This window comes from Leucopleurus acutus (assembly GCF_964270905.1).
Source record: "Leucopleurus acutus genome assembly, chromosome: 2".
Lineage (NCBI taxonomy): Eukaryota > Metazoa > Chordata > Mammalia > Artiodactyla > Delphinidae > Leucopleurus > Leucopleurus acutus.
The window spans coordinates 189445662-189469724 of NC_139143.1; the positions used below are offsets into that span (position 1 = coordinate 189445662).

General features: G+C 47.2%; 1 protein-coding gene across 1 annotated transcript in view; it reads left to right on the plus strand.

Moving 5' to 3' along the window:
* The window catches only part of NPHP4 (nephrocystin 4), a gene marked incomplete at both ends in the record, with an annotated part of 125357 nt that overhangs the window by 26874 nt on the left and 74420 nt on the right, over nt 1-24063 (plus strand). Inside the window, 3 exons of the mRNA XM_082833172.1 lie at nt 4049-4185; nt 6346-6527; nt 7232-7358. Coding sequence (XP_082689298.1) covers nt 4049-4185; nt 6346-6527; nt 7232-7358 — 446 coding nt within the window. The remainder of the gene's footprint in view (nt 1-4048; nt 4186-6345; nt 6528-7231; nt 7359-24063) is intronic.

A 24063-nucleotide genomic window follows, 5' to 3' on the forward strand; every position in this document is an offset into this window, starting at 1 on the left:
CAATGATTTGCATATATTGAACAATCCTTGCATCCCTGGGGTAAACCCCACTTGACCGTGGTGTATGATCCTTTAATGTGCTGTTGGATTCTGTTTGCTAGTATTTTGTTGAGGATTTTTGCATCTCTGTTCATCAGAGATATTGGCCTGTAGTTTTCTTTTTTTGTGATATCTTTGTCTGGTTTTGGTGTCAGGGTGATGGTGGCCTCGTAGAATGAGTTTAGGAGTGTTCCTACCTCTGCTATATTTTGGAAGAGTTTGAGAAGGATAGGTGTTAGCTCTTCTCTAAATGTTTGATAGAATTCTCTTGTGAAGCCATCTGGTCCTGGGCTTTTGTTTGTTGGAAGATTTTTAATCACAGTTTCAATTTCATTACTTGTGATTAGTCTGTTCATATTTTCTATTATTTCCTGGTTCAGTCTTGGAAGGTTGTGTTTTTCTAAGAATTTGTCCATTTATTCCAGGTTGTCCATTTTATTGGCATATAGTTGCTTGTAGTAATCTCTCATGATCCTTTGTATTTCTGCTGTGTCAGTTGTTACTTCTCCTTTTTCATTCCTAATTCTGTTGATTTGAGTCTTCTCCCTTTTTTTCTTGATGAGTCTGGCTAATGGTTTATCAATTTTGTTTATCTTCTCAAAGAACCAGTGTTTAGTTTTATTGATCTTTGCTATCGTTTGCTTCATTTCTTTTTCATTTATTTCTGATTTGATCTTTATGATTTCTTTCCTTCTGCTAACTTTGGGGTTTTTCTGTTCTTCTTTCCCTAATTGCTTTCGGTGTAAGGTTAGGCTGTTTATTTGAGATTTTTCTTGTTTCCTGAGGTAGGATTGTATTGCTATAAACTTCCCTCTTGAACTGCTTTTGCTGCATCCCACAGGTTTTGGGTCGTCATGTTTTCATTGTCATTTGTTTCTAGGTATTTTTTTATTTCCTCTTTGATTTCTTCAGTGATCTCTTGGTTATTTAGTAGCGTATTGTTTAGCCTCCATGTGTTTGTATTTTTTACATTTTTTCCCCTGTGATTGATATCTAGTCTCATAGCGTTGTCATCAGAAAAGATACTTGATACAATTTCAATTTTCTTAAATTTACCAAGGCTTGATTTGTGAACCAAGATATAGTCTATCCGGGAGAATATTCCATGAATACTTGAGAAGAAAGTGTATTCTGTTGTTTTTGGATGGAATGTCCTGTAAATATCAATTAAGTCCATCTCGTTTAATGTGTCATTTAAAGCTTGTGTTTTCTTATTAATTTCATTTTGGATGATTCGTCCATTGGTGAAAGTGGGGTGTTAAAGTCCCCTGCTATGATTGTGTTACTGTCGATTTCCCCTTTTATGTCTGTTAGCATTTGCCTTATGTATTGATGTGCTCCTATGTTGGGTGCATAAATATTTACAATTGTTATATCTTCTCGTTGGATTTATCCCTTGATCATTATGTAGTGTCCTTCTTTGTCTCTTTTAAAAGTCTTTATTTTAAAGTCTATTTTGTCTGATATGAGACTTGCTACTCCAGCTTTCTTTTGGTTTCCATTTGCATGGAATATCTTTTTCCGTCCACTCACTTTCAGTCTGTATGTGTCCCTAGGTCTGAAGTGGGTCTCTTGTAGACAGCATATGTATGGGTCTTGTTTTTGTATCCATTCAGCAAGCCTGTATCTTGGTTAGAGCATTTAATCCATTTACATTTAAGGTAATTTTCAATATGTATGTTCCTATTACCATTATTTTAATTGGTTTGGGCTTGTTTTTGTTGGTCCTTTTCATCTTTTGTGTTTCCCACTTAGAGTAGTTCATTTAGCATTTGTTGTAGAGCTAGTTTGGTGGTGCTGAATTCTCTTAGCTTTTGCTTGTCTGTAAAGCTTTTGATATCTCTGTCGAATCTGAATGAGATCCTTGCCGGGTAGAGTATTCTTGGTTTTAGGTTCTTTCCCTTCATCGCTTTAAGTATATCATGCGACTCCCTTCTGGCTTGCAGAGTTTCTGCTGAGAAATCAGCTGTTAACCTTATGGGAGCTCCCTTGTATGTTATTTGTCGTTTTTCTCTTGCTGCTTTTAATAATTTTTCTTTGTCTTTAATTTTTGTCAGTTTGAGTACTGTGTGTCTTGGTGTGTTTCTCTCGGTTTATCCTGTGTGGGACTCTCTGTGCTTCCTGGACTTGATTGACTACTTTCTTTCCCATATTAGGGAAGTTTTCCATTATAATCTCTTGAAATATTTTCTCAGACCCTTTCTTTTTCTCTTTTTCTTTTGGGACCCCTATAATTGGAACGTTGATGCATTTAATGTTGTCCCAGAAGTCTCTGAGACTGTCCTCAATTCTTTTCATTCTTTTTTCTTTATTCTGCTCCGTGGCGGTAATTTGCACCATTTTATCTTCCTGCTCACATATCCATTCTTCTGCCTCAGTTAATCTGCTATTGATTCCTTCTAGAGTATTTTTAATTTCAGTTATTGTGTTGTTCATCACTGTTTGCTTTCTCTTTAGTTCTTCTAGATCCTTGTTAAATGTTTCATGTATTTTCTCCATTCTCTTTCTGAGATTTTGGATCATCTTTACTATCACTACTCTGAATTCTTTTTCGGGCAGGTTGCCTATTTCATCATCATTTATTTGGTCGTGTGGGTTTTAACCTTGCTCCTTCGTCTGTAGCATATTTTTTTTTGTCGTTTCATTTTTTTTCCTTTTTTGATGGGTCGGGCTGTCTTCCTGTCTTACTGGTTGTTTGGCCTGAGGCGTCCAGCACTGGAGTTTGCAGGCAGTTGAATAGAGCCGGGTCTTGGTGCTGAGATGAGGACCTCCGTGAGGCCTCACTCCAACTGATATTCCCTGGGGTCTGAGGTTCTCTGTTAGTCCAGCAGTTTGGACCCATAGCTCCCACTACAGGAGCTTGGGCCTGACCTCCGGCCTGGGAACCAAGATCCTGCAAGCTTCATGGCATGGTAAAAAAAAAAGAAAGAAAAAAGGAGCAGTACAATATCAAAAAATAAAATACCAAATAAAGTTAGAAAGATAAAAATTATATTAGGAAAAATAAAACTGAAATTGAAACAACCGGTCACTGGGGGTTCCTCCTGTCCCCTAGGTGTCTGTGGTCCCTCACCAGCGCCTGGTAGGTGCCCTAGTTGTGAGGAGACATGAATTCGCATCCTCCTAGTACGGCACCTTGACTCCACCCCTCAGCATTGAGTCTTACGTCAATTTTTTTTAAAGTTTAGAATTGGCTTTCAAAATCGAAGACCTTGCATGTAAATATTTAAATAACCCTAAACATTTAGGAAGAGACAGACAGGACCAGAACCAGAAGGATGACACTGATGGGGACGTAAGGGACAGACCCCTGGGGGTGTGTTTGGTGGGGAGCAGCTGGCTTTGCCTTCTTCCTCCTGTGTCACCTTTGCTCCAGAGCCCATGGAGAATCCTCTCCAAATGGACGTGATGCTCCCCTCTCGTGGCTGCGGCCGGGCTTCCATGTACCTGCTTGGTGCGGGTGCTGGGCTGGATGCAGCGGCCGCCGCCCCCTTCTGTCCTCACGGAGCTCACGGTCCAGGGGTGCTTCTTGATGGGGCGGGACTTCCCTCATGGTGCCAGCCCAGCCCGAGTTTCTGCTCGTTGCCGTGCCATGCTCACGCCTATGCCTGCGTGTTTCCACGTGGTTCAGGGTAAACCTAGTGAAACGAGAAATGACAGAGTGGGCTGTGCCCTTGCTGGATAGGAAGTCATGATAAAGGGAAGCCGAGTGCAGGGGACAGGTGTCACTCTGCCTCAGGCTGTCTGTGTGCCCTGGATTGCCGGATTAGGGGGTTTGTTCCTGGAGATGCTTTGGGGTGGAATTTGGACCGAAAATGAAATTTGCGCTTGTTTGATCTGTTTGGTGTCTGGGCTTGGACTGAGGTGGGCTCTGGCTGTGAGTCCTCTCTGAGCGATGCCCATGCCGCCTTCTCTGTGCTTGGCCTGCGGCCTGGACGCCCCGTGGGTGAGAGGACCCTCCGGTGGTTTTGTTTCTGCGGGTCATCCCTCTGAGCCTCTCGTTGTGCAGGGGACACGCTCCGGAAGCCTCGCCTTCAGAAGTCTCTCACGTGGTACCTGGACGATTTGTTCTTCACGATGTATCCCTCCCTGGAGAAGTTTGAGGAGGAGCTTCTGGAACTTGTGATCAGCGATCACTTCCGGGAGGTACAGTCTTGGGTCGGGGAAGTTAGTCTGAACGGTGCAGGTGGAAACGGCAGGCGGAGCTGGGGAGCTCCCGGCCTCTCAAGCCCCCAGGTGGGTGGTCCAGCCCCTGGTGACACCTGTGGTCCTGTCTTTCGTCTCTTTGTGGCTGAAGAGGGACACTAGTCCATTGTCTTTATTTTTTTAAATTTTAAAAAAATTTTTATTCTTTGGCTGGGTCACGTGGCATGTGGGATGCGGGATCTTAGTTCCCCGACCAGGGATCGAACTCAGGCCCCCAGCATTGGAAGAGTGGAGTCTTAACCACTGGACCACCAGGGAAGTCCCACAAGCCCATTGTCTTAACTTTGATATTGACGAGGGTGCTGTTATCCTGAGACATTAATTAGCATTCACTTCGATGTAACTTAATCAGTCCTCATTTAAAAGTAGATTAAATCACCAAATGAGCATAGGAAAACCTGTAAAATAATCCACATTTACAAGGGGATTTGTAACATTTTGAGGATGTTTCCAAGGAGACGGCTAGGGATCTCAACCACTTTGCCCCATCGAAGCAGTTTACTGTGAGCGGTGCTTCCCCTAACACTGCTCAGTTTTGCCTGTGTGACGCTGTCCTGCAGACTCCGCACCGTGATGCCTCGTCCCCACTGTGGGCCTTTGAACACATGGCCCACTTTCGTGCATGTTCTTCGTCTGGATCTGTGCACGACCCCTCTCAGGTTTCATGTCTCAGTGCAGACCTGTTGCCCTGAGGGGCCGCCCTGCCCAAGCTGCAGGCAGCGTCCCCCTTCCTCCCCGCCGGGCGCGCTCTCTGGCGCATCACCCGGCCTCGTTTCTCTGGGTGATTGGCCCTCTCGGAGAGCACCTGGTTTCCTTACTGTTTACGGGTGGATTGTCGGTCCCTCTCTGGAGTATTTGCACCAGGAGGACAGGGACTTGGTTTGCTTTACCACTGCACCTGATGTGCCTAAAACAGTCGGCACATAGTAGGTCTTTAACATGTATTTGTGAGAATGAATGTGCAGTCAGTGGATGCCCATCCTCGTAGTCTGTGAAGTTAGCAAATTATTGACACACACACACACACACACACGAATGTGTGTACACGCACGAATAAGGTGGTCTTTTCTTTTGCTCTCTACCCGTTCTTGAAAATGTTGTGCTATGTAATGTAATCTCATGTGAAACAGAAACACGAAGCAGAGAAGAGGACTGAAATAGCATCATACGTTTTCTTGGCATAGTTCCTACTGTTTTCTTATGGCTCAGAAAAGATTGTCTGAGGGTAGAAAGATGTTTAAGAGCATTATTGTTGAATTTTATATATTCCCATAAAGATCACTTTATTATGTGTTTTTACTCTCTTTGTATTTTTGTTCCCATCCAACTGGCAGATACTCCGTTATCACCTTCGTTTTATTTTCATTACTCAGAGACTAATGGGCTGAACTTACGTCTGTTCAGCCTGATTAATGGGCAATGAAGAAAACTCGAAAATTCAGGGATCATTTTGCAACAATCACATAATTTAATAAACAGTAATAGCCTGGAGGAATATCCTTGCTCATTTGTTAGGGCGCCTGTATGTTTTTTTTGTTAGGATGAAAACACTTTAATATCCAGGGATTACTTTGGGGCAGACTTACTGCCTAAATATGCCCCCTCTTCCTGCGGCCCTGTCCGCCCCAAGTCTCAGGTGTCTGAGCTGTGGGAGGGCAGAGGTGTTGAAGCTCGCTGTGTTCAGCCTTGGTCAGCGCCTGCCCTGGACTCCGGGACCTCTCACTTCTTGGAGCCCACTTGGAGCTCACTTCCTCTCACTGTTGGAGGTGCTAGGGCCCCTTGTTGCTGGTTTGCTGCGTCTTGAGAATTGTAGCTCAACCTTGGAAACCCGGAGCGAGAGTTAGCTGATTCAGGCATCTAAGGGACGTATTGCTCTACAAGATGATGCTACGTGAGAAATCCCCAAAGTACCTAGAAAATGGCCTCAGGCCAGTCTGCTCTGATTGGATGGTGCTTCACTGAGCTCCATCTGGTCTGGAATGTCTGAAATCTCTGTTCTAGTTTCTTCTCTCTGCTGGGGCTCTCTGCTGGGAGCTTTCCTGGCGAGCTCCCGCCCCCCTCCGCACCGACCTTATTCTGTGCCGTGTGTGCTTTTCCCAGGCGGGCAGCCCGCTGGACAGTGGTGCCCTGGAGATCTTGGAGCGGCGCCTGTGCGTGGGCGTGCACAACGGGCTGGGCTTCGTGCAGAGGCCACAGGTGGTGGTGCTGGTGCCTGAGCTGGAGGTGGCCTTGACGCACTCTGCCAGCTTCAGCCGGAGAGTTGGCGCCTCTTCGAAGGCCAGGTATTTCCCCCGGGGTCCCAGGTCGCGGTCCGCGTGGAGTTAGGAGGTGCGGGTGGGCACCTGACCAGGGATCAGAGTGAAAGGCAGTTGTTCTTACACGCGAGGTGTGCACTCATCCACCTGGGTTCTTGCCCGGTGCCTTTGATTCCTCTTGCTTAGTCGTCCCCATCAGGGGCAGACCTCAGTGTTGTGAGGTTGGAAAGATCCTGGGTTTTGTGCCACGACGGGTTTTGGCGTTAGCATAACAGATGCTTCCAGCTGTGGAGCTCTGGCATGCTTTCCTCCGGATGCGCCCCGTGATCCCTTTCTCACATGACACAGAACCAGAGGGCAGTAAGTTCTGCCGCTCTGTTCAGTCCTGTGCGTCTCAAATCACAACAGAGACATCGCCTAGGGGTTCCATACGTGAAGCTGGACGGAAGCCGGCCTCGGAGGGGGTACCTCCCTGGAGACCTTCCGTCCTCCTGATACCAGTGCTGGCATTTTGGGAGAGTGTTGATTGCGGCACCTAAGAGAGGCTCTGGTTTGGGAAGTTACCTTGATGGCCAAACACCCAGAAGGGCTCAGTGCCATTGCTTGGGGGACTCACTGTACCAGACTGCAGCAGCAGCGCCCGGTGCCGTGGCGCCCGAGCTGATGGCGGGTGGGGTGCCGGGCAGCAGGAGCCCCGCCTGACACGCCCCCTCTGTGTGTTCTCGGCGCAGATCTGGAAACCACACTCTGGTCTCGAGAAGCCGCCTCCAGCTCCCTGAGATGGTCTGTCAGCCCGCGTTCACCATCGTCTTTCAGCTGGAGTACGTGTTTAACAGCCCTTCGGGAGCGGACGGCAACGTAAGAACCATCCGCTTGTTTCGCGTGCCGCCTGGCGACGGGCTCTACACACGCAGAATAAGCATAGTCACCATGCATTTTTCTTCCGTTAAAAGCAGTGTGATTATTATTAACAATATGGATAACAAGCGTGGACTATGATTCTAGAAAACACTTGTTCCAAGTGATAGCTTTGTTCTAATCATTTCCCATCTTTATGGTAATAGTACGTACGCTCTGCTGGCAGCTGGTATAAACAGTTCAATAAACAGGCATCACGCATCATAACATCATTAATTCATGATTATTGAATCAATAATTATTTTGAGAAAATGAGACCATTTTAATGCCTTTTTCAAATGATGCTAAGTGTAGTAAATCTTGAATCTGCGCAAGAAGTGAATGTTTTCTTAGAGAGGACTTTGTACGCGCCCACGTCAGAACCAGGAGTAAGAATCTGTGGGATTCAGTTGGAAGAAATGTAACGAAGAGACATCGTTTACATCATTGCTGCAGATTTTTCGGAAAACCCAGGTCATGCTCTTCTTAAGATTCAGATTTTTGTTTGAAAAAGCAAATATCAATTTAACAAGTAAATTAAAAATAAAAATAGGCCAACAAGACACCTTCTGTGGTGGTCAGTCTGCCCGCATCACCGTGCAGCTGAGGCAAGAGCAGGGGGCTGGGAGCGGTCTTGGGGGGGCCTTTGGAAGGAGAATGGGGTGTCAGCACAGCTGCTGTGTTAGTTCCTGATGTCCTCTGGTAGCAGTGAACTGACCTCTCTGATGTCTGTGCCTCGCGTAATTCAGAGTCCTAATCAGGTGAGCAGACCCAGAGGCAGGTATTCTGAGTATAGGCGAACGAATGATGTCCGTTGTTCTCACAAAGTTCTTGTTCCCAGCTCTGCCTCTTTCTTTGTTACCAGAAATTTCAGCTAAAATGCAACTGTATGCAGATATGCTCGTCAGCCCGGGGCAGGCCCTCCGGGCCTGGGGTGGAGCTTTACCAGGAGGGAGGGGCTTCTGGGGCTTCCCCATCCTGGGGGGAAGTTCGCCGGCTCAGGTGCAACATCCCTGGTGCTGCCACTGGGCGTGGGCAGGGGGTCGGTACAGAGGGAGCCCCCGAGGAGCAGAGGGCCTGGCTCTCCACTCATTTACGTTTAGATTGTGTCCCCTCGAGAACGTTAATTACAATTCGCTTGTGATTATAAAGCCTGTGTCCTGAAACTTTATGTCTTACCCAACACTTGATTGTTATTTTTTAACTCTTCACTGAAATGCTTACCCGCTGACAGGTGGATCCGCCACGCGCTGTTGCTTGTAGAGCTCTTGGAATGTGGCTTGAAATAGCTCATCAGTTCTTTTTGATGTGGAGGTTTATCTTAACATGGAATATTGGATTCCGTTTTACTGTCATCAAGTGTACTTTCTTCAGTGTAATCTGGAGAGGAAATGTTCCTGTGTCTGAAATGAATTTCCGCACAAATTACTTGCTGCGTGGAACAGTGAGGATGGGTTAGCATTCGGGGGTGAAAGCCAAATAGGCATTCCCACCACAACCAGACTTAGACGTACAGGAGAAAACTAGCCTGATGCTGTCGACATGGGCTCTCGCTCCTTCCCCGAGGAGTGTCCCAGGAGGGGACGCGGCCCACTGGGCCTCCTGCAAGGTCAGGGCTCGGCCTTGGAGGGACATGTCGCAGCTGGCATGCTCCTGCTTCCCTCTGCAGCCCATTATGGAGCGTGTCTTCGGGTGCATTCATCCTGCAAATTCCTTTCTCCCTTTTCTTTCCTTTTAAAAAACTCTATGTGGTGGACATGCCAAGTGTAAACAAAAGCAGACCGGATAGTAAAATAAGCCCCAAGGAGCTTCAGCAGTTATCCACTCTGTGGACAGTCTTGTTTTGTCCATACCCTCTTGCACAACCCATTTTGGTTCATTTTGAAGCAAATTCCAGTCATAATTGCATCTGTTTTGATTATTGTAAACATTTCGGCATATACATTCTTTTCTTTAAGACCTTTTTAATTATAGAGACTTTCGAATATACAGATAGAAGCGTACGATAAACCCGATGAATGTACCCATCGCCAGTCTCAGAAGTTATCAGCTCCTGGCCAGCCTTGTCTCTGCCTTTCTTTCCTATCCCCATTCCTCCCAGATTATTTTAGAGCAAATCCTAGACCCCGTGTCATTTCCTCTGTGGACAGTGCAGTAGATCCTTCCAAAAGATGGGGGTAAAACTTCCCTGCAATACCATCGTCACACCTAAAAAATAAAACGAAGTTCTCGGTATCATCAGTCACACAGGCTGCCTGGGTGTATGTTTTAAGTATTTTCCTTAATCAGAAATAGACCTTTGTGAGACTGTTCACTTTCAAGTGTTTATCTAGATCAGCGAGAGGCCATCTGGGCTAATAGTGCCTCCAGTTTATACCCGGTCACCTGAGTCTCAGAGGATTGTTTTGGTCCTGAACATTTTGGTAGTCATTAGACACAAACTAGAAAAAAGTTTTGAGAAGGCACACCCTTGTTTGTAATCTGTTAGCCAGAACGACTAAAGCCTTTGTGATTTGTCTTTGGGTTAAGTGTTCTTCTGATCCAGACAACGTACCTTCTAGAAACCTGAGTCCATGGGGACAGTGCACCCCCAGCAGAAGGCCCGTTTGGAAATGCCGTGAGCTTTGCAAGTGTGGCCTCCAGAAATGTTTGCTGTTTGAATAAAGCTGATAAAGCAGACTGCCTAGAACATGAGAGTGACGTGGAAAGAAGGTAGCTGTCAAAATAAACAGACCCAGTGTCCTCTGCTGCGTTTTTATGTCAGAATAAGTGCAGATCACCACGGGGCTGCGAGGGGTCAAAAGAGCTCTTTTCTGGGGAGTAACACAGCAAAATAACCCTCTCCCACATCTCTGGGGGGTAAAACTCTAATTTATTTATATATTTGCTAGTATTCTTTGAACAAAACAAGTTCATATAACAGAGATTTGAGTGCATAACATAGGTATCATGCCTGGATTTACTCTGAAAATTACATAAATTTAAACTTTCTAGAACTTGGAAATACAGATGTCTTGAGGGTTCTCTGGAGAGCTTTCAAAATAACCCCTCCTTGGACCCTGGAGCCAGGTCCGTGTCCTGATTGAGTCACCTTGCGGCTGTATACACGTTGCAGCCATACATCTCGCTGTGCTGCAGCTTGAGGTTGTCACCATCAGAGGCCCCCCACCGGGCGCGCAGGACCTGCTGAGTTTCCGACTGTCTGCTTAGGTGGAGGTTGCTAAAGAAGAGGGAGTTGGTGCAGAGTCTTCTATTTTGTCCTGAATGTTGGGTCTCCCTTATGGTTTTAGGAAAGATAACAACTCACTTTTTAAAAATTGTGTTTTTTTTAATTTGTCTTTTTTAAAAAAATATTTTTTCATTGAGGAGAAATTCACATACCCTAATATGATTTTTAAAGTGTCCAATTCAGTGGTATTCTGCCTTACTTTTTTTTTTAAATGTCTTTTTTTCTTGTGGGAAAATACACATAAAATTTACCATCTTAACCATTTTAAAGTGTACAGCCAGTGGTATTAAGTACATTCACATTGTTGTACAACCGTCACCACCATCCATCCCCATAACTCTTTTCATCTTATAAAACTGAAGCTCTGTGCCCATTAAACACACTCCCCATTCTCCCCGCCTGCTAGCCCCTGGGAACCATGATTCTACTTTCTGTCTTTATGATTTTGACTATTCTAAGTACCACATGTAAGTAGAATCATACAGTATTTGTCCTTTTGTGACTGACTTATTTCACTTAGTATAAGTCTTCAAGGTTCATCCATGTTGTAGCATATCATAGAATTTGCTTCCTTCTTTTTTTTTTTTTTTTTTTTTGCGGTAGGTGGGCCCCTCACTGCTGTGGCCTCACCTGCTGCAGAGCACAGGCTCCAGATGCGCAGGCTCAGCGGCCATGGCTCACGGGCCCAGCAGCTCCGTGGCATGTGGGATCTTCCTGTACCAGGGCACGAACCTGCGTCCCCTGCATCGGCAGGCGGACTCTCAACCACTGTGCCACCAGGGAAGCCCTCCTTCCTTCTTAAGGCTGAATAATATTCCATTGCGTGGATAGACCGCACTTGGGTTGCTTCCATGTTTTAGCTATTGAGAACAATGCTACTGTGACCATGGGTGTACGAGTATCTCTTTGAGACCTGCCTTCAATACTTTTTGTGTATATACCCAAAAGCGGAATTACTGGATCATATGGTAATTCTATTTTTCACTTTTGAGAAGGCACCATTCTGTTGTCTACAGTGGCTACACCATTTTACATTCCCACCAACAGTCCACGTCCTTGCCAATGCTCATTGCTTTCTATTTTTTGGATAGGAGCCATCCTAATGGGTATGAAGTAGTATCTCATTGTACTTTTCATTTTCATTTACCTAGCGATTAGTGATGTTGACCATCTTTTCATATGCTTGTTGGCCTTTTGTGTGTCTTATCTGGAGAAATGTCTAGGTTTTTTGCCAGTTTTTTATTGGGTTGTAGAGTTTTCTGTATATTTTGCATATCAATCCTTTATCAGATATACGATTTGCAAATATTTTCTCCCATTCTGGGGTTTCCCTTTTTACTCTGTTGATATGCATTTCACTTCCAGCCTGTATGTGTCTTTGGTTCTCAGGTGGGTCTCTTATAGACAGTGTATAGTTGGATCATGTGTTTTTATCCATTCTGCCAGTCTCTGTCTTTTGATTGGAGAGTTTAATCCATTTACATTTAAAGTAATTTCTGATAAGGAAGGACTTACCTCTATCATTGTGTTATTTATTTCTATGTGCTTAAAGTTTTTTTTTTTTTTTGGTCCCTGCATTACTGTTTTCTTTTGCGTTTGGTTGATTTTCTTTGAAGTGAAATGTTTAAAGTCCTTTCTCATTTCCTTTTGTGTATATTCTATAGCTCAGTTCTTTGTGGTTATGGGGACTACCTTTAGCATCCAGAAGTTATAACACTAATTTGAATTTGTACCACCTTAATTTCAATAACATACAAAAACTCTGTTCATTTGTAGCACCGTCTCCCACCCTTTCGGTTGTTGATGCCACAGTATTACATCTTTATACATTGTGTGCCCAAAACATAAAATAATAATGCTTTTCAATGTGTTATTCTCTTAAATTATGTAGAAAACAAGATATGGAGTTACAAACCAAAGTTGTAGTAGCTTTTACACTAATAATTGGTTTTTTTTCTTTATATGTATTAGTGTTTTAAATCATGTAGACAACAAAAAGAGCGATAACAAGCCACTGTTTCAATAATATTAGCTTTTATATTGTCCATATATTTACCTTCATTGAGATCTTTTTTTTCCCATATGGCTTTGAGTTACTGTCCAGTGTCCTTCCATTTCACCCTGCAGGACTCCCTTGAGCATTTCTTGCAAGCAGGTCTAGTGATAATGAACTCCTTCAGCTTTTGTTTATGTAGGTATGTCTTAATTTCTCCCTCACTTTTGAAGGAGAGTTTTGCCAGATATAGGATTCTTGGTTGACAGTTTTGTTTTCCTTTTAGCACTTTGGTATGCTGGCTCACTGTCTCTGGCCTCAAGTTTCTGATGGGAAATGTGCTGATAATCTTATTGAGGATCCCTTGTACGTGACAGTTTGCTTCTCTCCTTGCTTTCAATTTTTGCTCTTTGTCTTTTGAAAGTTTGATTACAGTGTATCTCAGTGTGGATCTCTTCAGGTCCATTGAGCTTCTTGGATGTTTATATTCATGTCTTTCATCAAATTTGGGAGGTTTTCAGCCATTATTTCTTCAGATACTCTCTCTGCCCCTTTCTCTTGCTTGTCTCCTGGGACTTCCAGGATGTGTATATCGGTCCAGTTGATAGTGTCCCATAGGTCCCTTAAGTTCTTTCTGCTTTTTTTTCAATTTTTTTTCTTTTTCAGACTCAGTAATAACCATTGTTCTATCTTCAAGTTCATTGATTCTTTCTTCTGCATGTTCAACTCTGCCTTTGGATCCCTCCAGTGAATTTCTCATTTTTGGTTATTGTAATTTTCAGCTCCAGAATTTCTTTTTAGGTTTTCTGTCTCTTTATTGATATTTCCATTTTGTTCATACAGAGTTTTCGTGATTTTCTCCACATCTTCCTTTAGTTCTTTGAGCATCTTTAAGACAGTAGTTTTAAGGCCTTTGTGTAGTATATCTACCATTAGGTCGTTTTCAGGGACAGTTTCTGTTGATTTATTTTTTCCTTTGAATGGGCCATACTTTTCTGTTTCTTTGTATGCCTCGTGCTTTTGTTTTTGTTGTTGAACACTGGACATTTGGGTCTAATAATGTGGCAGCTCTGGAAGTCAGATCTGCCCATACCCCAGGGTTTGCTGTTTTTTATTATTATCCTTTTTTTTTTTTGGATTGCTGTGGGCTTTCTCTGTGCTGAGGATCATCCAGAGGTATAAACTTAAGTTCTTCTTAGGTCTCTTCTGAGCCTGTGCCTTTCCCTGGGCATGCATGGTCACTTTCTAATTTTCCACATACGTGCAGTTGTTTTTGAATGTCTGAGTCTTTAATGTCTGGCTCCTAAAAGAGGAAAAAGAAAAATGAAGGTGGAAAAGGCTCTGAGCCTTCAAATCCTCTGCAGCTGGAAGGAAGGTACAACAACACGGGTGCATTCCCCTTTCCTGGACCTCTGTGATCAGAAGCAGCAATCAGAGCATAGACGGGTGGGTTAGGGAGGGTGAGAGGGAGATGTAAGAGGGAGGGGATATGCCATATATGTATGCACATAGCTGATTCACTTTGTTATACAGCAGAAACTAACACACCGTAACTAAACCAATTATACTCCAATAAAGATGTTAAAAAAAAATCAGAGCATGGATACCCAATCTTTAGAGGAGGGGGTCTTTTTTCCCACCCTGGTTCCCACAAGCTGTGCACAGGCCGTCCCAGGAACATGGGCACAGCTGCCTGCCCCCTGGCTGGGGTGGGGGTGGGGAGCTGCTGCTGGGCTAAGGGCTGAATTTGCCCCCAGTTGACCACAACTTGCTGTCCAGTTCTTCCCCTGGAGGTTGCAAGCCTTCAGTAGTCTCCCGAGTTCCAAAATAATTACACCAGACAGTTCTGCCAGAGCAGGTGGTGTCCAGTGGGGAGAGGTTCCTGGTGTCTCCTGCTGCGCCTTCTCTGCAGGATGCTCTCCTGACTGGCCTTTTGAAGTAAGTTTCTCTTCGTCTCCATCACTTCTTTGGTTTAGCACAATTCTACCCAGTCCCAAATCTCATAAATTACGGGTCTCCATCGTGGTTTGGTTTTGCCCCAGGAGTTTAAGGTGTGCTGCATCTAACATCTCTGACTTTAGTGCGTCGTTCGGTGTTTCTCACCAAAGGTGGAACAACTCACCTTTAATTCAGTGATATGAGCCCGGTAACGCTGCCTTGGGCGGAGCTGCCTCTCATTTCCCCATTGGTGGTGCTTCCTTGGAGAGAATGAGGAAACGGCTTCCACTCCAGGCCCAAATGAGATGCTGGGATGGCAGCCCTGCCTCGCTTGTTTGTGGTTCCTTCTGCTCTGTTGACTTACAGGTCTCTGGTTAAACACGGAGCGGGTGTTCCTCTTTTATTTCTTCTGGAGAGAAGACTGATGACAGTGGGCTGTCACAGGTGAAAGTGCTCCTGTAACTGTCCCCTCCTTCTAACACCTTCTGGCGCTTGTCAGGTTTTCACTCTGGGAGCCAGCTGAAGGTTTCTTGCCCAGGGCGATTCCTCGCACGGCTCCACGGCTCCAGGAGATGATCTGGAGGATCCCCTGTGCGTTAGTAATTGGTGATTGCTCAGGATACTGGTATGCGATGCAGAGAGGCTTCCGTATTCTGCGGCATCCCTCCTCTTCTCTTGCAGCTCCCCACCCGTAATCTCTGCTTTCCTGCTCAGGCAGTGTGCTTAGCTGCGGCGGCGGGGGCGTGCATCTTACATCCTGTAGAATCAGAAAAAGGCCGATGCCTCCCGCTCCTGGGAGCGAGGCGGGTGGAGTCGTTCTGGGTGCAGGTGACGAAGAGCCTGTATAACTGCTGGACTGCCAGGGGCCACTTCTCTGGTGCACATGCACGTCTCTGTGGGCATGGGAGTTGAGACTCTCATGGTTACTAGAAACGGAAACTCCGTTCAGTCCAGCTTGAGCAACAGAAAGCGACTCTCTTGGCTCTCAGGTCTGGCAAGTCGAGGAAGGGTCTGGTCTCAGGCGCTTCAGGGGCTCACGTGATTGTTTTGTTCTCGAAGTAAAGCTTACCTTTGGTGACCTGTACAGGTCAACGCTTACTTCTGTGAGTTCTGACTAGTATCGCCTGTGTCTCCCCCGCCGCTTCCAAGGTGCAGAACCTCTCTACTCTTCCAGAAGTCCGCTCCTGTCCCTCCCAGGCAGTTCCCACCCCCTGTCAGCAAGTGCTGGCTTGGTTTTTATCTTTAGAAACTTCATGAATTTTCTGTGACTGCTTACCAAATTACCCCAGATTTGATAGGGTACAACAACGGATATGTATTCTCTCATAGTTCTGGAGGCCAGAAGTCTGGAGTCAGTATCACTGGGCTGGAAACAAGGTGTGGGCAGGGCTGTGCTCCCTCTGGAGGCCACAGGGGAGGCTCCTTCCTGCCTCTTCCAGCTTCGGGGGCTGCCGGCAGTCCTTGGCTGTGGCCCCATCCCTCCACTCTCGCAGGCCTGCATCTTCACGTCTCTGCTGCTCCATGTCGGCACGGCCCGCTCCTCCGTGTGTGTCTCAAAGCCCGCTCTGCCTCCCTCTGATAAGGACACTCGTGACTGCATTTAGGGCCAGTCAGGTAGTCCAGGATGATCTTTCCTTCCCAAGATCCTCAACTTAATCCCATCTGAAAAGATCCCTTGACCTTACAAAGCAATGTTCACGAGTTCTGGGGATTAGGGCCTGATCTCTTTGGGGGCCATTATTCAGCCCACGACAACCACAGAAGGGTTTTGCCTGTTTTTGAACCTCATCTAAATGGAATAATGTAGACTATGCTTTATGTGTCTGGATTTCTCCCATCCAGCATAATGGTTTGGACATTCATTCATGTGGTTCATTCATTTTTTATTTTAAATTTTAAAATTTACTTATTTATTTATTTTTGGCCGCGTTGGGTCTTCGTTGCTGCGCGCGGGCTTTCTCTAGCTGTGGTGAGCGGGGCCTACTCTTTGTTGCGGTGCATGGGCTTCGCATTGCGGTGGCTTCTCTTGTTGCGGAGCGCGGGCTCCAGGCACGCGTGCCTCAGTAGTCGAGGTACGTGGGCTCAGTAGTCGTGGCTCGCGGGCTCTAGAGCGCAGGCTCAGTAGTTGTGGTGCACGGGCTTCATTGCTCTGTGGCGCGTGGGATCTTCCCGGACCAGGGCTCGAACCCATGTCCCCTGCATTGGCAGGCGGATTCTTAATGACTGCGCCACCAGGGAAGTCCCGGTTCATTCGTTTTTATTGCTGAGTTTTCTGTCCTATGAATCTGTTTCTTCATTTTTCGCTTGGTGGGCTTTTCTACTTTATGAATGGAGCTGCCTGAAACATTCTTGGGCAAGTCTTTTTATGGACGTATATTTTCATTTCTCTTTGGTAAATACTGTGGAGCGGAGTGGCTGGGTCACGGGTAGATGTGCGCTTTCCTTGTAAGCAGCGCCAGCCCGTCCAGGTGGTCGCACCGGCGCTGTCTGAGGGCTTGGTTGCTTGCGTGCTCACCAGCATTGGATTCTGCTTGTCATTTTAATTTCAGGCGCTTTAGGGTTGTGACTGTGGCTTTGCTTTGCATTTCCTTGGCGACCAGTGATACCGTGTACTTGTTTGTGTGTTTGTTGGCCGTTCCCAATCTGCCTTTGTCAAGTGGTCATTCCATTGTTTTGGGTTGTTTGCCTTTTTTTATTGCGTGGATGGGGGTTTCTTTTATATATTTTGGATATAAGTTCTTTGTCAGATACATAGAATATTTTTTCAGTCTGTGGCTCGCCTTTTCATTTTCTTCACACTGTTGTTTTTTTTTTTAAAGGCATAGTGGGACTTCATTTTGTTCTGTCAAAAACTTTTTATTTTATTTCTGTAAAAACTTACAGACAAGTTGCAGAAATACAAAAAATACTGGTTTGGTCTTGGTCCAGTTTCACGGACTGGTTACATTTGCCCCATCTGCTTTAGTTGCACTCGCTCACGTTTCCTCCCTCCCTCCCCGTGTGTGTGTGTGCGCGCGTGTGTGTGTGTGTGCGCGCGCGCACATGTGTGCATGTACGTAGACTCACACACGTATTTTTTCTGAACCACTTGAGAGTAAACTGCAGACATCATGCTCCTGACCCCTAAATGCCTCCGTGCCTCCTCGAGATTGAGGGTGTGCCCTGTATGAGCACAGTGCGGGGTCAACCTCAGTTCACTTGGCCTCAACTCCACGCCCCCACCTCCCACCCACCTTTCGGTTCTGCCCGTCCGTCCAGCCGTGTCCTCTGCAGTGTTTCTCTCAGTACAGGACCCCGTGCAGGATCACACGGCTCTGTGGTCCCCTTCAGCCTGGATCAGCGCCACAGCCTTTCTTTGTCTTTTTAAGACTTTATTTTTTATGCCATATTCTCCCCCCTTTACAAAATGTCCTAGAGAGCAAGTTCCCTATTTTGGATGTGCTGATGTTCCCTCCTGGTGGAGTCGGGTTGTGCATCCCCGCTGGACACTGTGTGAGGCGTGTCCCCAGGGTCTCATGGCCACAGGTGCAGGTGCATGGTGTCCATCTGAACCGCACTGGCCTTGTTCACTTGGGTCGTCTGGTTGGGTGTTGTGTGACGCCTCCACTGTGGAGTTACTGTTTTTTTCCTTGCAACTAATAAGCAGACCGTGGGGAGGCTCTTTAAGCCACGCAGATACCTGCTCCTTGCCTGAATGTCCCCCTAGGTTGGCATCCATTGCTGCCTCTCTCAGAAGCATGATTTCCAACCCCAGCCTTTCCCCCACATGGCTTTCTACTGTGCAGAACCCTCCCTTTTCCCTCGCGGATGGATTAATTGATTGATTCGGCCGTTGAGTCCATATTGGTATGGACTTCTGGATCCCTGGTTTTTTTTTTTTTTTTCGCGGTACGCGGGCCTCTCAGTTGTGGCCTCTCCCGTTGCGGAGCACAGGCTCCGGACGCGCAGGCTCAGCGGCCATGGCTCACGGGCCCAGCCGCTCCGTGGCATGTGGGATCTTCCCGGACCAGGGCACGAACCTGCGTCCCCTGCATTGGCAGGCGGACTCTCAACCACTGCGCCACCAGGGAAGCCCTGGATCCCTGTTTTTAAAATGACCACCCCTAATTATTTTTGGTGTTCACATTGTCCCATACTTAGCCAGAGTCCCTTCAGGCCGTGTCCCTGCGACATCCCCGTCGTGTTTTGTGTTTTGAGCGTTTTCTGGCAGAAGGTGCTTCAGGCTCATCTTGCCTCTTCCCTGTTCCAGCTCTGGAATCAGCCACTTATGTGGGGAGCTGTGGTTTACCACCTCTTCCTTTTTCTAAAACGCTTTTTATTTTGGGAAAGTTTTAGATTTACAGAAAAACAGTGAAGATAGTGCAGAGAGATCCCATATACCCATTCCCAGTTTCCCCTATTATTAACGTCATTGGGATGGTACATTTGTCACACCTAATGAACCAGTATTGATGCATTGTTACTAACCGAAGTCCATACTTTAGGTAAGTCGAATCTCCTTACCTGATGTCCTTTTCTGCTCCAGGACCCCATCCAGGAGGCCGCCTGACATTTAGTCATCATGTCTCCTCAGGCTCCTCTGGACTGTGACGGTTTCTCAGACTTTCCTTGGTTTTGATGAGCCCTGGCTCTTTTTAAAGGGGAAAGTGTTAGAATCCAGGTCTGGGCGCGGGGATTGTCTTTGTTTCTAAGCCCGCTCAGTGGACAGAGCTCGGACGGTTTACATATGGAAACACACACGCACGTATATGTGCACACACAGGTACGCATGCATACACATCCTTAAATAGACGCACACACATGTACGCGCATCCGTGTGCACGCACACGGCTTGGGAGTTGAGCTGCTGCTGACCCCACCCACCTGGCGGGCGCCCAGGCTTCACCTTCGGCGTTTGCACCTCTCCCTCCAGAGGAGCCTGGCTCCCAGTGCCGTCCGCATGGCCACTCGCTTGCTCAATCCTAGGAGGCACCTGAAGTAACGTCAGAGTAGCTTCACCCAGACGGCTGTCAGAAACAAACCTACCAGGCAGACTTCAGGGTTCGTTAGCGGCCGAGACCCAGGGGAGCAGCCAGTGTTGCCCTGGGTCCCTTGGCTCGGCCCCTTCTGTGTGTTCACGCTGTTCATCTGAATGCAGTCGGGTCCTTCTGTTTCTCTTTGCTTTCAGTTTTATAGTTACTTCCCCTGCCCGTCCTTATTGAGTTAGTTTTATTTTTTGAATATAAAGAACACAAATACAGTTTTGAAAGTCGAAGTTCTACCAAAAGGTGGTCCGAGAAGAGTCTCCTGGTGGGAGCCAGCTCTGTGGCTCGGGGCCCCTCCTTCCTGGGCTGCTTTGTGCGAATATCACAGATGTGTGGGTGTTGACTCAGCTCCCCTTTCCACACGGGGTCGGGGGGAGCAGACCTGTGCGTGGGCCTTGCGGCTCGTTGCGTCTTCTCCCCGGCGCAGCTCACCCTGGCAGTCCCGCCTCCCCGCTCCTTTTTCCAGCTGCACTTGCTCCATTGTGCTCCACAGTTTATTTGCCCAATTACCTATATTTGGATATTCAGATAGTTTCCAGTATTTCGCAGCTGTAAGTGATGCTGAGGTGAATGGTCTTGTGCGTGTGCACTTTAGTATTGTAGGAGGGGCACCTTCAGGGTGAGCTCCCAGAAGTGGGTTTGCTGGATTGGAGGTTAAATGTATATATTGTGTTGTTAACTGTTGTCCAGTTTCTCCAGAGGGGTTGCACGCTGTTCTGTTCTCACTGGCAGTGTACTGGGGGACCTGTCTCCCCACTGGCTCACCAATAGTTGCGTCGTCAAGCTTTTGAGTTCTGCTAATCTGATGGGCAAGAAATGGTATCACAGTATAGTTGAATTTGCATTTCTCTGATTATAAATGAAGTTGAACATGTTTTCATATGTGTGTGAGTTGTCTATTCATGTCTTTTGCCATTTTTCTGTAGTGCTCTTGCACCTTGTCATCAAATGTTAAGAGCTCTTTGTATGTTAAGGATATTTCCTCGCTTTATCTGAGACATATATTGCAGATATTTTCTCCCAGTTTTGTCATTTGTCTTTTTGTTTCCCTCGTCCCTGATTTTTTTGGGCCACGTGTCTTAGTCTGCTCAGGCTGCTGTAACAAAATGCCATATATTGGGTGGCTTAAACAACAGACATGTATTTCCCGCAGTTCTGGAGGCTGGAGGTCCAAGATCAAGGCGCCTGCAGATCTGGTTCCTGGTGAGGCCTCTCTTCCTGGTTTGTGGACACCACCCTCTCGCTGTGTGCTCACGTGACCTTTCAGTGGTGTATGTGTGTGGAGGGAGAGGGGGAGCTCTCTCTTTCTCTTCTTATAAGGGCACTAATCCCACTATGGGGGCCCCACTGTCATGACCTCATCTAAACCTAAGTACCTCCCAAAGGCCCACCTCCAGATGCCATCACTTTGGAATTAGGGCTTCAATGTATGAATTTTAGGGAATGTTTGTTTTGGACAAACATTCAGTCCATAACATCATGTAAACTTCAAAATTTTTTGATGCAGTCAAATGTATCCGTCTTTTCTTTCGTTGTATCTGGATTTTGAGTCGTAGTTAAAGCCTTTCCCTACTCCTATAGAAGAATTTATCCGCGTTTTCTCCTAGTACGTGTATAGTTTCAGTTTTTATGTTTAGATCTCGTTTGTGGTGTGAGGAATGGATCTAATTTTATCTTTTTCCAGGGGCCATCCAGTTGTCCCGATACTCCTTATTAAAAAGTCCTTCTGGCTGCAGTGATCTAAGATGCCTCCTAGTCATACGCTAGATCTCCCTTTACACTTGCATCTGCTTCTAGATCTTTATTCTGCCCGTGGCTGCTCTGTTTCTGTGCTGGGACCACAGGGTCCCGGCCGAGGCTGCTGGGCCTCTTGGTGGCGGGTGCAGCCTGCAGCCCCTCCCCTTCCTGGCGCTTCCTGCTCTCCCCACGTTGGCTTTTCCCGAGGCACTTCAGCATCAACAGGTCTAGCTCCATAAAGAGAGCTCGTTGGCATTTTTATTGGGACTGCATTACATTTATTAATTTGTGATGTCCTAACCAGGAAGAAGGGAAGGCTTTCTGTTGGTCCACTTCTGTTTTTGTGTCTTTTGGGAGTGATTTTAAATACAGGTTTACAATGTAGATTTTAAACAGTTGAACAGTTCTTACTAAGTTTATTCACAGATATTTAATTTTTGTGCTGCTCTTGTAAGTGGGATTTTCTCTTTCATGTGTCCTGGACCTTCTTTTTTTGTGGACAGTCATTAAACAGTTTTTTTTTTTTTTTTTTTTTTTTTACCAGTACTTTATATAGGTTTTGTCATGTACCTCACTGTTTTTTAAATTACACTTTATTTTGACGTCATTACAGATTCACATGCTGTTGTAAGAAATAAGCAGAGAGATCCCATGTCCTCTTTACCACTTGTCCCCAATGGTAATGCTGTTTCTTGGTTTCAAGTCCAGCTGGCTGACTTTTTCTTTCAGGTCTTGCATCCTCCGCACGGCCTCAGCCTGGCTGGCATGGAGGCTGTTCCCCTCCGTCCCTCTCCCCTGCGTTCCCTCGCCTGCCCTGCGTGTTTCTCTGTTGCCGGCTTCTCTCCCACTGTGCTCAGGATTTCATGGTGCCCTGGGGGTTGGGGTAGGGGTGGCAGCAGACAGCTTCAGGCTTACTTCCTCCCCGAGTGGTGACTCCGAACGCAAGCGAGCCGCCTTCTCCTGAGACCCCACTAGGAACCCCTCATAGAAAGGCTAGGGCTGGCCTCAGTGCATCCCTTCCCTGTAGTAGTCGTTATTCCAGGCCGTGGAGTTCCCTGTTGACCTGCACTGGGGTCACGGCCCCGTGGAGCAGAGGTGCCCGCAGGAAGGGATGCCAGGCTACCAAGCCTGAGCCCCAAGGTCAGGGGCTCTGTAGGACCCAGTGGGAGATGCGAGGAGGGAAGCGGACCCCGGCAAGGGGCCGGTTCTCCAGAGGAAGCAGATACAAAGTCCCTGGAGTGCCCATGCTCTGGCTGCTGGGCTGCAGACTCCGAAGGACAAGAGGCTGCACGCCTGTCCACCTCACCAGCCACGGCCCCAAACTCAGGACGGATTCCCTATTGCTTCTCTCAGCTCTTGTTGAGTTGATATCTGTTTTGCAAAGAGGACCAGAGTGTTATGAGCCCTTTAGCCAGTATGAAGAGTAATTCTAGGTTTACAGCTTTCTTAAAACCATACCCCTGTTGTTTTTCATTGCTCATGTGTGTGTTTAAAAATAATTACTGTACTCTGTAGAATGAAATGAAAATATTGCCTGCCAAGTGATTACTGTGCTTTTAAATGACTCTGCATACGCGGTGTCGTGTACGGGCAGCTTAGACGACTTTATATGTCGTTAGGTCTCCTTTTCCACCCTGCATGTGTATGAAGGAAATCAGTCTGCAGCAGCCGCCGCGTTCTCTGTACGCCTGAGTTGGAAAAGCTTTTGGCGTATAATCGATCCACTTCTGGAAGGAATGACTTCGGGCTGATGGTATGTGAGCCTTTGCTTTGCCCGGTGGTCCTGGGTGCCTCGTGCTCCTTGGCGGGAAGGAGGGGGGAGATTCTGGCTCTGGACGCCTGTTTCTCTCCTGACTCTTCCCCTTGGGCGTGTTTCAGGCTCTCGGGCCTTGCGAGGTTCACCTCAGTGGCCAGGCACCCAGTGTCCTCTCAGGAGGATGCGGGAAACAAGTCATCTTACCCTTGTGCGTTGCCTGTGGCCCAGCTCTGGGACCTCAGAGCCGCCGGCTGCCAATGTGGACCGGCCCCGGCTCGTAGGCGGGTGCACGCTCCTTGGTCTGTGCCGCTGGGGTGGGCCTTGGCCCTCCCTCCGTGGTCAGCATTCGCGGACGGTGCAGAGGGTCACATGGACACCCCAGAACAGATCCCATGAACAGACCTGTGCCTGGCCCAGGCCGGGCCGCCTTCTGCCCGTTCCTCCATCTGTCCCGTGCTTCCTAAATCTCTCTCTGCGCCTCGCGGTCACCACAGCCTCTGTGATGGGCGTGCTGTCGGGGACATTTGGACACGTTCTGCCACAACAGTTTGCTTTTCTCATCTGTGCTCACCAGGGGCCCCAGCGTGGCTGCCCCCATCCAGGGTCTGGCCCTCGGGCCCAGCTCTGTCTCGGGAGGTGGCCTCAGGGCCAGGGGACCTCCCCCCACCCCATGGGTTCCCTGTCACCTCTGCAGTGTGTTTCTGGGCGTCGGGCTGCGGTGACCAGAGTTAGCATGGAGGGGGCTCAGTGGGTGACAGGGGGCCCCGGCAGGAGGAATTAGGTCTCGCTGAAGATCTAAAGGAGAATCAACCTCGTGAAATAACCTGAAGTTTTACCTGCCTCGAAGGGATTTCTGAGTTGGTCTGAGGACAGAGGCGGAGGGGATTCCTCCTGGGGCGGCCTGAACAAATTGTCGCAAACTACTTGGCTTCACACAACAGACATTTATTCCCTCCCAGTCAGTTCCGGATCCAGAACCTGCTGGGCCA